The sequence below is a fragment of the Dinoponera quadriceps genome, unplaced genomic scaffold, assembly GCF_001313825.1.
Source record: "Dinoponera quadriceps isolate SergipeBrazil2010 unplaced genomic scaffold, ASM131382v1 scaffold1270, whole genome shotgun sequence".
NCBI classification, from domain to species: domain Eukaryota; kingdom Metazoa; phylum Arthropoda; class Insecta; order Hymenoptera; family Formicidae; genus Dinoponera; species Dinoponera quadriceps.
The window spans coordinates 591,310-605,586 of record NW_014555716.1 but is presented as its reverse complement, the minus strand read 5'-3'; the positions used below and the strand labels follow the sequence as shown (position 1 = coordinate 605,586).

Below are 14,277 nucleotides of genomic sequence, written 5' to 3'. Positions count from 1 at the left end.
TTCTCCCCTTCCCTCCCTCCTGCTCTCCACCGTTTTTCTTCTCCTCCTCCTCCTCCTCTTCTTCGGCCCTCGTAATTACCTACGTACGTCTATTTAGTCGCAAAAAACATACGCGAGTGTAGGTAAAATCGAAAATCACAATGTGGTTGGAACTCAAGCGAGTGAGTCTTTCACGAGTAGCAATCAATCAATCAATGGACAATCAATCGAATGATCGACAATGACAATGTACTAACGATCGCCCGGCGCTCTCACCCCCGTACGACCTTTCTCTCTCGTGGCTCTTCGCTCGCCGATGAGTCGTCAATTACATCCTGCTGACTATCTATATGCGGGTTTACGAGATGCGCAATTAGTTGCTAATTATGCACAATCACTTAACGCGCGCGACGGTCGACCGTCGCACGTCTCGAAATATATATATATAGTTTTTATTTTCTCTCTTCTCCATTTGCATATATATATATATATATATATATATATACTTTCGTATATCATATATATATATATATATATATACTATTATTACAATAACGATACACAATCTCGAAGATACAAAATTTACACTTCCGCCTTTAACCGCGTGTTCACTTGTGTTCCACTACGCGCTGACTGCCGCTGTCCGTGTCAGTGTGGTATATGTGTGTGTATATGTGTGATCGTACATGTTGCGGAGCGAGTGTATCTCTCTCTCTCTCTCTCTCTCTCGGTGTCTCTGTGTGTAAAAATGTGGAAACTCCTCGTGTTCGCCGTGACTAAATTATGAAGCTAAAACGCTCGTATGCGATCCGGCGATCGCGTCGACTCGTCGTCTTCTTTCTTTTCGCCGGACCGACCGAGCGCGATCGCCGAAGGCTTCGTGTATAATTTACGGAATTTTACCCTATGCGCCTTATTACAGCTACGTGAACTCTATCACTAACCGGTACGACACACAGAACGGTGCTGGACGAATGGACGCCGACAGCCGACACGGAGGGAAGGTACACTCGAAAGTCTTCGAAAAGGGGGAAGGGACAAACAAGAAAAAGAAATATTAACCCGGTACGTTTCGCTCTTCGAGACAATCATTCGCGACTCGTGCCTCTCTCGACGGTCGTGAGAAAAGCGTTTCAATTCCTCGAGAATAAGTCGCGTTTTAAACGTTCACCTTCTCTCTCACCCCCCCCCCNCCCCCCCCCCCCCCCCTAAACGCCTCTTTGGAAAGCGGAAGAAAGAAAAGTCGCGCGATGCAATCATTTAACCGTTACACAACGGTTTAATTGACGCGTTGCGCCGCGACAAACGTTACCTAAAAGATATACCGGTCGCGCTTGCGCGATATGTACCGATCGTTACTGCTGCGCAAAGCTCACGGAAAGTGAAAAACCATTCGTCAGTCAGATTATTACACAAGCTAAGCGAGCGAGCGAGCGAGCGAACGATAGGTGCCGCGTGTACCGCGACTCCACAGTGGTCCTCGCGAAATAAACGTTCACAACCGACTCTCTCTCTCTCTCTCTCTCTCTCTCTCTCACTCACTCACTCTCTCTTTCTCTCTCTATCGTACGCTCACTCGCTCGTTCGGTCCCTGTCATCGTCTCGTTAATTCCGGCCGAACGACTCGTGAGGGACCCGACGAGTTCTCTCTTTCTCTCTTCAACGTCCGTCTCCACGCCTCGCCGCGGATCGACCGACGGCGAGGACCCCCGAAGAACGTCCAAACGATCCCGCACCGAAGGTTACTAACTGCCGTCGAATAAACGGCTCTTGAAAATTGCACGATATCGCGTCGACTCCTCATGCACGCGCTCTCCGACTCGTTCCCCGACACCCGCGACGACCCTCCTTTTCCTCGCGGTCTGTCCCTTTATCTCTCCTTCATCCCGATTCCGGGCGCGATCACCGGCGATCGCATCAGGAAGTTCCTCGCCGAACGTTCGCGCGAGAGACTCGAGGAATCGCCGAAGGTGGTCGCGCGCGATGCTCCAGCGGCGTTCGGCCGCTCGCCCAGCATCTTCCGAGATGAGGAGGAGCTACCTAAAAGAAGGTCGTCGCTCTGCGGGTGTCTCGTGAACATTCACGCACACATACACACTTACGGCGCACATTCACGCACACACACACACACACACACACACACGCGCGCGCGTTCTCGCATTTGCCCGTCTCCACGCGCACGTTTAATTATATATAAATTCTTGTGTCTATATAATTCATATTTATTTACATGCTATAAGTATCTCATATATAAGACTCGATATAGTAGCTGACTTTGTTTGTACTTGGAGCCGGGACTTCGACAGGCCCCGACATAAAACTTTACATATTTACAGGAGCTTCGTTCCATTTATATAAGAGAGATCCGACGGACGACGCGCTATCTCGCTCCGCCGCGTGACCGTGCGACCGACCACGTCGTCGTCGTCCACGACCGGTCACCACGGACGACGCGCCGGGGTCTTGGGGGGGNGGGGGGGGGGGGGGATAAAACCGCGCATCGGGATTTTTCGTGTGTCGTCAGTGATCGATCGTGCTCCCTTACCTAATTAGAAAAGGAGGCCCGCGCGAGCGAGAAAGAGAAGAGGAGCGTTCGCTTGTTGCTTGCGGTTGTTGCGGCTGTTGTCGCTTTTCCCTCGTGCCTTCTTTCTCTCGTCTTTTTTTCTGCTTTTCTTTTCTTTTCTTTTCTCTCTTTAATTATTACATTACAACGGGGGAGTGGTGGGCTGCGTCCTGAGCTGCTAGTCACTCGCGATTCATGTGTACTCCGACCGCCAGCCGCTCTGTAAGCAGACAAAGGTTACCGCTCTTTAGGACGCTTCACTTGGGAGTCGCGCGAACGAAGGCGGCGTTCCTTTTCTCGATCCCCGTAGGTAGACGCGCCGTTTGGGACACGACGAAGACGAAAAGTTCACGGGTGGCGGCGATCGGGATGAAATTCTCGGGGAGGGTCGCATTTTTTTTCGATCAAGATCGACGTTAAGATCCGTCGCGCGTTTTACATTTTCCCCGTCGCGTGAAAATTCCTACGTGGAAAATTGGGCGAGATGAGAAAAGAGATACGACTGACGGACGATAATAACGATTCACGAACGATTAATTATGCCGACTAAACGTTGCCGCTGCTGCAACGAATATGCTGTAACAACGATAGCTTCCGCGCTACGACAAAATGATTCATCTCCGTGTAGAATCGGAACGTTTGTCAATCGACATTTCGACCCGGGAGGAAGAAAGAAGATAGCGTGAGGGCAGAGAATAGCGACGGAGTCGCGGAGGAACCTCGTGAGATTGCAGAAATCGCGCGCATCGAGAGCACGGCCGTTAGCGGGATATCGCCGTTGAATTATCGTCGAGTTCCACCGACCGACGAATCAGGCGACGAGTCAGCGCGCGGTATAGAGAGATCCTGATCGATTATCGGCGGCTCGACCCTTTGGCCAATCGCCGGCGGTGGAGGTAACGATCATCGCGCACTTACCATCGCGTTCGTCGTCAGTTGCAGACCCTGAAGACTCGTCATGTGATGAGAATGGGAATGCGAATGCGAGTGCGGGTGGATGGGGGGCGGCGCCGGTGGCGCAAATCCTTGATGAAGACCTCCGGCCACGCCGACACCCGTGTGATACATGTAATGCTGCATCGCCGGATGCATCGTGTGATGATGCTGCGACGTACCTGGAACGATAATGAGAGGCGCGCGCTCTTTTAACCTCCGCGCTTCGTAGTTTCGCCTGGCTATCCTTCTCTCCTTCCTTTCTCGCGATTTCGGCTCGCGTTTCTTTCGGTCATCCCCGCAAAAACGATCGAAAACCAGGGAACCTGGTATAAGCATAAAAAATTCTGAACGCGCGAGATTATTCAGCGACAGCGATGTGGTCGGAGTGTTCGCGTGAAATATATATTATTATATATCGTTATCATTGTGAATATATGGATTTTATCCGTGAATGCGAAGAATATTGAGAATTAAAGGCCATAATTATTTCACAAGCGTTTCTAAACTGAAGGGTCGTCGGTCTATTCCTCGAGATGGATCTTAGTGTTAGGATTATTTTTTTTTCTATAGTCGACGTGGACGTAATTGGGAATCGGTTGCGGCAAACAAAAGGGTAAAATGACGTAACATCGACCGAGTGATTTCATATCGAATAAGCAAGTCGCGTATCATAAATGGAACATCGGCCCCTAATGGGTCAATTTCGGCGAACCCTGGCGTGCGCCGCGAACGATAAAGCTCTCGACTTACCCATCGGCGCTCCAAAGCCCGAGTGGAAGGATTTGTTATCGAGATCGAGGTGTCCACTGGCCTTGATCATGTCTCCCATGACACCCAGGCCTAAGCAGCCGCCGGCCTTCTTCTTCTTGCTCTTCGACGAGAGCTTCCTGTTTCTCGTCTGAATGCCCTCCTTCTTCATCGTCAGCGGCCGGTTCACCTGCAACAGTCGTGGACAACAATTCGCTAAGTTTGGAGTTTATTCTACGGTAGTAGGCGCGAGAACGACAAATCCGGGAGAAACGAAAAGCCTAATAACGATAAAAACGCGCGGAAAAAAAGGGTGGTCGGGTGGGCAAAGAGGCGAGGGGGGAACATCGCGATCGTCGGAAGACGTTATTCACTCGAGTGCAACGCGATGCGTTTTCTTCGTTCGACCGTTGCGCGTTGCTCGTCCGCTCGTACGCTGCATGCGGGATCGTAAATAAATCATCGCGCGTTGCATGTTCGACGGACGGCAGCCTAGGAGGGGGAGGGGGTACACTCGCTTCTTTATTCTAAACTTCAATCTACGTTTTTTTCGCCGAACCCGGCCAACGTTCCAGCCGGATTCCCGCGTTAACGTGGGGAGACCGCGCGGTAACCGATCAATTTTCCTTCCGTCCTTATCGTCCGCGAGTGTCAGCGTGTCAGTCGGTCTCGCTTTCCCTGTGTTTCTATTCGCACCGCGATACAATTCAATTTTTATCGGCGCGTTTCGACGAAAGATCGTCGCTGGCCGAGGCGAGTTCGGATTTCGGAAAACCGGCGGAACGGAACGACTCTCGAGAAAAAAGTGGAGCGCGCGCGGTAATTGAGCGTCGGAAAAAGGAGATGAAACGAGACGAGAAGATAGTCGTCGTCGTCGCCCGCGCTTCTCTCTCTCGTTGGGCTCTAGGATTAGATCGAGATCCGCGAAATTGTCCCGCAAAACTCTTTCTCGCGGCCCGGGTAATCAGCGGCGTCGGGCACGTAATTAACGCATTTACATTCGTTAGCCGCTCATTATTTCCCTGAACCGGGCCGATTTGCATGCGAATGCGCTAATTGCAGCAACAGTTGCAAATCCCCGCCTCACGGGAAGTCACGACGACGACCACCTTCCTTCCACGGCACGAATCGAGAGTGTAGATTCGACGTCTTATGTCACGGTCGTTGAAAGAGATCGAACCGAGATATCGTGTTTCACGAGAGTCTGATGATTTTGCAAACGCGAATGACGCGAGACAAAAATTGTTCACATGATGCCTGCATCGGGGCCAAGGAGAAATTTAGTCGGTCCTACGAAAGAAATGATAAAATATCGACACATCTCTCGAGTCACGTCGGTCCCCGCCGCGGAGTCGATTCCGCGACAAGACGTCGCGACGCGCGTTATTTCGTCGGCTCTCAGTAGACGAGAGCGCGCGCAATTAAGGAATCCCTCAGATTCCTGGTAGTCTCTGGAAGCCGGTGCAATTAACGAATCGACAGTCCTCGAGCGCAATTCGCGATGCTACGTCACCGACGAGCTTCTCCCCCGCGCGGCCACGCCTCGTCCGCACTCGCACGGAAACACGCGCGACGATATTATTTCTCGCCGACGAAGAGAGAGAGAGAGAGAGAGAAGGAGAAGAAGGAGGTCGTCGGCTTCTTATGCCTCGCGATCGAAATTAATGATAATATGCGCCCGCTAAAAATAAACGGCCGGAGCGGCAGCAGAAACGGCATTCGGCGCGAACGAGACGCGCCGAGGACGATCTTCGCCAAGTCAAACTTGTCGATCGTTAACCGGTGAATTAGAGCGCGGCAAGCGAAGGCTCGCGTTTCTTCGGGTTAGCACACGTGAGAGCAAGGAATAGGGATAGGAATGGAGTGGAAAACGGGTTTTATTACACTCTAAGATATAAATCCTGTCGGAGCAGTACACAGGTACATTATCAAAAATAGTGATATTAATATGGTATAATTAAAATTAATTATATGTAGCAAATATATATCAAGATATAGACAAAATATAGAAAAAAAAGAATATAAAAAGAAGTGGAGGAGAGAAAATTGAAATAAAAATAAGTATCCCGTTGAGGGAAAAATTATGTAAAAAAAAAGTAAAAATATTTACTCGGTACCAATAACACATTCACTTAAGTCTCTGAATTCCTTTACTTTCAAGCAAACAACTGCTTTCATAAAGAACTACAGATTCAAAGAAATGTATCTTTCCATTTAAAAACTTGTACCCAATATAAAAATATGCATTAAGTAAATATATATATGTGTTATTAGTGTCCGCTGAATTAATGTATTTTTTTAATTTTTAGATCAGATAATTCTTTTTTCAGCGCACGGATTGAATAGAAATGTGTATTCGAAGGAGACGAAAATGATAGGTGAGACGAAAATGTAATGTGAGAAGGCGAACATTTATGTTGAGACAGGGGGAATATTCGATCGTTTCTACGTCGATGTGCCGAAAACGACGGGATGCATCCGCCGTCGGCGTTTACCGAACGAAGGACATTTCGCGGAAAGAATCGAGATAGAGAGAGAGAAGGAGGAAAGGTAGAACTTCCTTCGACGATTCGCGCGCGAAAGGGGAAGAAAAGGGAAGTCCGGTGTGTGCGGGCGTGCGCGGCTTCGCGCACCTCTATTAATTAATCCTTTGTTTATCCGCCGATGCTGACGCCGCCCGGCCGAGGCTCGCTCGTGTGCGTGTGCAGAGATGCGCACGCGCTCCGTGCAATGCTTAAGTACGAAATAAGTATGGTATGCAAGTGTTGTGTGTTGCATCGCGAGCTGGCCGGCGGGTTGGCGGGAGGAGAGGAGTCGCGGCGCTTTGTAGTCGCCGCGACGTGACGCAACTGCCAACTTGGGGGAAAAGTTTCCCGGTATTGCGCTGGACACGAGAGAGAGGGACAGAGAGAAATGGTGTGTATGTGCGCGTCTGTACATGAGTGAGTGCGGAGGCGCATCTTCCTCCCCCCCCCCGTCGCTCGATCGCCCGCAGCCCTCGGCGCAAATTTCTTTTTTTTTCACCGTCTTTCGCACCACCCAAACCCGGCGGCGTCCAGACGGTCAACGACTCTTTTCGGAATTACGCAATTGGCCGAATTTGCCGAATTAACGGTCGCCCTCTCGGCGACGGCGGTGGTGGCGGAGAGGAGGACGCGCGGCCGCCCCCTATCTCCTCGTGCGAATTGCCGCTTTTTATTTGTACGAGAGCGCGGGAGAGGACCGCGTGCGCGCGCGATTATACAATTACGGGCGGCGTGTCGCGTCGTTTATCGACGCGGTTACCGTTGAAAACGCACGAAAACGAGCCGCCACGATCCGCCGGCGGTTAATAGGGCTTCTAATAAGCGAGCATTCGCGACAGAGAGCGGAAGGAGTTGACGGGGAGGATGCGCGACGAGGAGGGCGAAGGTGAAGAAAAGGAGGACGCGAAAGCTCGAACCAATTTGAATACAATACGAGCGGATTTTAATAGGAATCACCGGCTCGGAGAGGCTGCGTTCGGTGTCCGAAAGTGCGAGGTGCAAACAAAAGAGACGAGAGAGAGAGAGAGAGAGAGAGGGAGAACGCGGATGAAACCGTCTCCTCCACCGTCGGCGGAAAAAAATGGTGAGAATCGGGAAAGAGAAAACGAACGGTGGAGTCACGAAATATAGGGGAGAGAAAGGGAGAGACACGCGAAAAATAAACGGCCGGTGGAGGAAGACCGGAGCCTCGAATGCAGATTGATGCGGTCACACACGATGCAACCGCGCGCGGATCGCATACGAAATCGCGGCCGATGAATGAAAGATCGGATCGCGGAAAAGCGGCCGCGCGCGAATGCGCTCAAATTTTCATATCGATCGGCCGCTGAATAATCGATCGCCGCGCAAAGATATTCGCGGACGTGCGACCTTCCTCGCTCGCGGAGCGCCTCGCAAAAGAAGAGAAAAGCGCCATCAAGCGCGACAGCAGGTCTCGTTGCCGTGTGCGATGACAGTAATGGGAATAATAAAGTAGCTGGTGCTTTAGGGGGGGCAGTAATTATGGTGATTTTGCAGCATCCGTTCGACAATAATCTCGCGAGCATTCCGAGAAGGGAAATATCCAAGGAATAAAAGATACTTTTATTCATGGTGGATACTTGTGACATATTTACTTAAATTTAAATTTTGTTATTTAAATAAAAGAAGGAACAATTGTTTTTTTTTCAAAGAATCAAAGTTTTAAGGGAATCTGTTTAGTCGAGCAAAATTTTACCACTGCAGAAATATGTATATTAGTGTAAGTAAATAATACCATTAGCACCCAATAACCAATATTTTATATTTTCTGGAAATTTCTTTTTCTCTCAGTACGCAGAGAAAAAGATCCCTTTGGGCTTGATAAAATTTCTTTGATTGAAATAAGTTTGTCTTTTGGAGCAAACGAATGCCTGATTCGATAAACAAGATTGTTTCGTTTCACAAACGATAAATATCTTTACGTCGAGCGACACATTTCCATCGTATTTTCACTCAAACGTTACTGGTTGTCAAACACTAATGGTTTGTTCCAAGCGACAAATCATTCGAAAGAAGTAACACCGAGCAACGAAGTAACGTCGGCGAATATTTAATCGCTAAGTCTGTGGGAAGCTCGGGAACTTCGTCCGTTTGGACGATTAAACAATTCGACGTGTAATTTAAGGCCCCGTCCGGGACAAAGTCCGGGTAATTAGAGGCGGATGAAAGGCCGACTCGGCGATGTGAGCTGACGTGGCGTAAAGCTTGAATTTCCCTCGTCCGACGTAAATGCGACGAGGTGGAATTCGCGTTAAGTCGCTTATTAAGAGAACGAAGAGGCAATGAAACACGCAGGACGAAGACCTGCGTATGCTTTACGACTCGCGTCTGCGAGTAGGTGAAGAAGAAGAAGAAGGAGGAGGAGAGGACCGAGAGAATGCACCCAGAGAGTTCTCTCCACGTAGAACAGAGGCACCTTGTCCTTTCCGATATGGATCTCGATCGTCGTTCGCCTGTTACGCGCCCCGTGTGTGCGTGTGCGCCGTGTAATACGCGCGTATGCGTGTACATGCGCACATGTAACGGATAGAAGTGTATATATATATATATATATATATCCTGACACCGCGATTGACCGATAAGGGGAATAATTTTAGGAACGCTCCGCGCGCGTCTCCTCTCGTTCTCTCTCTCCGGTTGTCTCTCGGCGAAGAAGTCCGACGGAGAAGGATCGTCGTTACGGTGTTTCGAGACGACGACGACGGACCCGTCTCGGAGGAAACGAAGAGAAAAAAAAAAGGGGGGGGGGAAGAGACGAAGAAGAAAACATAGCTGCGCTTCGTGATCATTTTTACCGGCACTAATTGTTCCCCCGAGACGCCGTAAATTTGGCTCCCCTCGTCTCGTCTAATTGAAATGCCGCGCGGAACGGAAGGATCGAGGAGGCTGAGGTGGAAATCCAACGGAATTCGAGAGGCAGCTTGTCGCGAAAAGCGCGACTTTCGCCGGGATTTCTCGTCGATCCCGAGCCGTATCGCGCGCCTGAGTCGTCGTTTACGCGGAGCTTACGCCGCTTTGCAGTCTCGTCACACGTCGGAAGACGAGTTCACGAAGGAGAGGATGCGGCGCGATCGAGGCTCGCGACGATGAAAGGGCGGCGGGAGTCGCTTCGCGAGGAAGTTATAAAATCGAATTACGCAGAAGTCCGAAACGTCCGAGTACGCCTCGCTGCCACTTGATATGCCACGATGATCCCTCGTACGAGACATACCGCGGAGTCCTCGTCGTCCCCCGCAAGACGATTCTCTCGCCGTCGCACGTTATGGGAACGCAATTTCACGTCGCGATGCGGTTATAATGACAAGACGATCGCCTCGACGGTACGGCAAAAGACAGATTTCTGTCATCGAGAGGTCGATTTTCCGCGCTCTCTGAGTTCCTCGGGGAGTGAATTTCACTGGAAAGTCAAGTTCTACGTATAAATAGGAAGGCGTTATATTGTGAAAACACCTGTACGATCGGCTGTCTGAATATCATGTGACTGAGGAGTCAATATTCTCACTTGAACTAATTATTGAGCTTTAACGCAGGCTAACTTTTCTCCAAATATCACTGTACGGAGAAGATCGCGACTTTCGATATATATCGAATATTTCGATATATATCGTTTTTTCTATTTATATCTAGGACTCGGCTGAAAACGAGTGAAGGTTCGCTCGGAGTTTCAACGACTCGGCCGTCGCTCTCTACTTTTCGGGCGGAATTTCACCGCGAGAAATTTACGGGGTAATTAATCGGGAGGCTCTTGTAACGGGAAACGTGCGAAACTCGAAGATCGTCTCGCTACTCGTTCAGAATGACGTCCGCGTTTTATCATTTCCTTCGGTGCGAGAGAGAGGGAGAATGAGTTTGCTCGTTACACCGTCTCTCATACTTCGCGGAACAAAGAAGCTGGGAGATTTACAAGCGAGATTGGGCCCCGCACAATGTTGCTAGAGCATCGATGCGAGACTTGCAACGTTCCCGTCGTCGTCGTCCAGCGCCTTTCTCGGAAACCGTCGTTCCCCACGACGTCGACACGTTGTTTATCGGGCTAATCCGTGGAGTCGTGTAATACTAGAAGTTCGGCGCTTCGGGCCCGGCACGCACGAGACGCGAAGGATTCGTCCCTCAACCAGGAGGTCCTTCCGTGTGACGAGCTGCGCTAACAACATCTTGGATTACAGCTGACTTTGTTATTGAAAGCAAGTGGGGCCCGGTATTCCCGCGCGCTACTTTGTCGGAGGGTAGCCGAATCGCCGGATTTTTATCGAGGCTGGGGAAGAGGGAGGGGGCGAGCGAGCAACCTTGTAGAATTAATGAGTAGCCCCGGGTCGGCGGCCAGCGCCTTTGTTTACGTCCGGGAGCACGAAGACGGCCGTGCGGGACGAGACCCACGAAGAAGACGCTCCCGATCCAATCGAGGAGCCGAGAGTTCGCCGATCGATCATGGCGCAACGACCGAGTCGCAGCCACCGGGTGGGTAATTGCAATGGGATCAATCCGTTGTAACCGGGCCTTTGGAAGACGGATCGCTCGATCCTCTTTCAGATCACTCGAGAAAGACGGATATATTCGGCTCGGTCACTACGTCGATCTCGAATGTTTGACACGGCGGAGAGACAATGCGGCGTAGATTGCATCTCGTTACCTTCATTGAGTCCTCGCTCTTTCTCCTCCTTTCTTCCCCGCCGAATTCTCTTCTAACGCGCTTCTGATATGCTCACGTTTACCGACATGACGTCGCTCGGTGTAACTCAGGTAACCTTCGACACCACGGACAAAGGATTTTACCCAACGATCCGTGTATAAAAAAAAAAACGTGATCGCGACCGGCGTCGCATGACCTCACTGACCCTGCTGCTGCGCGTCTCGCGTGAGGAGAGCTCGCCTTTCGGGCGACGATTACCATATTTTCGAGCACCCGGTAGCTCCGGCCGCTCCGGCACGAATAATCCCGTGTATTTTCGACGAAGAGCCGCGCGTGTGCGTGCTTGAGTTTAGTCATGGAGCGCTATCGGTCCGCTCTATCTTAACGACACGCCAGATCTGTCGTTCTCTCCTCCCAATCCCCGTCCCCTCCTTCCGCAACCTTCACCCCCGCCACGAGCTGTCGGAGGATCTCGTGAGAGAGAGAGAGAGAAGCGCGCACCTCTCTCGGCGTGAGAGACGCGGCAAGTACGGGAAGAGAAATATGCGTCCGCCTTCGAAATGATTGATTCGTCGCAGTCACCTTCCCGCCGTCTCTCCGAGACGGAATTCCGGAAACGACTTTCACAACGGCGTTCTTCGAGATCCGAATCTCCGCGAATGCGCGTGCGGGACGAGAGACGATAATTAGCGGCGACGCGGCGAACGTTGATCCGCCGGTAATTTCGAGAAGAACGGTCGCGCCGCTTAGGATTTTCGCCGGAGGGACGGGTGGGAGATGTTTAGAAGTAATTTCGCGGTAACAGTGAACGATAATGAGCCGGTTGACGATCATTTCGCCAGGTCGCTGCTTGGAATTCTCGATGAAGAAACAATTTGAAAGGCTGTCCAAATGACACCCCCGGGAGATTTCGAAGATTGCTTTCATTCGTTCGTTTCGACTTCGATTCCGGAAGTTGCCCCAACGAACGTCGAATGAGGTCGCGGTTATTGCGAAGAAAAGCGCACGGAAAAAAGTACCGTTGGAACCGGTGGAACTTCTCCGACGGTATAATCGAAGTAAATCTGCTTGATTCAACAGCAACGTCATCGGAACTAATTGAGTTGTTGAAACAACACGGGATGCATTAGTTTTATATACCATTCATTGAAATTCTGTCGATTCAACAGCATTTCTTTTCCGTGCGGGCACGGCGCTTTTAATTGATCGAGATAACCCCCCTCGATCGGTGGACAGTCGATTAAACGCGAGAGATCTCCGGGGAGATCACCTCCGGCGGAGTAGGAGGGGAGGNAGGGGGGGGGGGTGTATTGAACGAAGGCGTTCCGATCGTCGAAAGTGCGTTCGTTGGCTTCGACTATTTCGAGAGCCGTCGTTCAGGCCGTTTCTTCTTCTTCCTTTCGAGCCGCAGTGGAAGAAAAGATTCGGACGGGCCCCGGCGCTAAGACTGTAATGTGTCGGCTTAACGTCAACGGAGACAGTCGCCTATTCCAACTCGGACCGCGGTTATCTGAGCGCGTACGTGTGCGTGCGTGCGTGCGTGCGTGTGTGTGTGCACGTGTCACGAGTGAAACGCGCGAGCGAATGTGTATACGCTCGACTGAAGCGCGAGGAATCCGCGAGGAACGTTGTTGCCCGAGCGATGAGGGCAACGCGGGATCAAGAGCTGAAAAATTCGCGGAAGATCCTTCCCGAAGAGGCTCTCCGATTTTAAACCCAAGACTGTGAGAACGCGCAAAAGGCCGAATTGATCGATCGAACGTTCATGGTGGTCGACGTTTTGCGCGGGTAATCTCGCTTCGTACAGCCGGTGGAAGGAAGATGGCAACACTTTCACACTCCGGTGAACTTCTTCGGAACGCATCTGGTATCCGACGAAAGAAAATTTATGTATTTGTTTACATACAGGCTATGTTGGTTGTAAACCGAGACAAGATGGAACGAGCTATTTAAGAGTCTCATCGCAGCTGTTGTAGCGAAATAATTTTAATTGTTCCTTCTTCGGAAAAAAAACCAGTTTTTCCCCCATTTTTTCACCGATTTCTTCCGTCTCCCAAGGGTGGAGAAATTCGCTTCGAAGAATTTACGCGTGTTTAGTTAAGACCCGCCATATTTACTTTTTCCCGTAAAGAAGATATACGTAAGAAATCGAAAAAATATATCCGCGGGAAGATTGGGAAAACCCGTTCTTTCCGAGTTTACGAAATTACCGATGTAATATTAACACGATAAATTAATACGTAACGCAACAAGCGTCCAGCACTTATATGCCCCCGTGAAAAGATTGATATTAAGTCGCCACGATTGGGCTCTCAACGACCCGTTCTATCTTTCCTGGGGAAATTTATCTTCCGCGAGAATCGTTAAAAAAGAAACTCCCCTGTCGGATACAGAAACGTTGCGGAGCTAATTGACGGGGAATATACTGCAGCCTTTCTTCCATTGGCCACACACGAGGCGAGTAAATCATTTATGCCATCAATCGCCGATGACGCGACGTCGGAGGGGGTTGGAAACAACGACTTGTGAAAAAGGAGGAATCGCCTCTTCTCCCCGCCGTCGTGATAAAAAACGTGGGTTCAAGAGCCGAGTTTTGCGAGAGCCAGACCGATCTCCTTCGTGCGGTCTTTCATTCCAACGACAAATGGGGCGGGAGGGGTGGCGGGGGGTTGAGTCGCGGAAGAGGAAGCACGAGTCGGTCGCATCGCGGCGGGATTAGAGACAGAGACGCGGTCAGGGGGTAAAAGACGCGGAATTGGGTTCCACGGCGGTGGAGACACACCGACAATGGGTATCCAGAGGCTCGATGACAATGGCAACTCGATATTTTGTTTAGCCGTACAGACCCGGCTTTTCATTCTCAGATGAGGGGGGGG

General features: G+C 50.6%; 1 protein-coding gene across 1 annotated transcript in view; it reads right to left on the bottom strand.

Annotated features, from left to right (window-relative positions):
- Window positions 1–2,474: 2,474 nt before the first annotated feature.
- LOC106745208 (GATA-binding factor C-like) overlaps window positions 2,475–14,277 on the bottom strand; it is an 88,019-nt gene continuing 76,216 nt past the window's right edge. The window contains exons 5-7 of the mRNA XM_014620576.1: window positions 4,229–4,415; window positions 3,461–3,657; window positions 2,475–2,762 (exon numbers count right to left, since the gene is read on the bottom strand). Of these exons, the coding sequence (XP_014476062.1) occupies window positions 2,736–2,762; window positions 3,461–3,657; window positions 4,229–4,415 (411 nt within the window). The 3' untranslated portion in view covers window positions 2,475–2,735. The remainder of the gene's footprint in view (window positions 2,763–3,460; window positions 3,658–4,228; window positions 4,416–14,277) is intronic.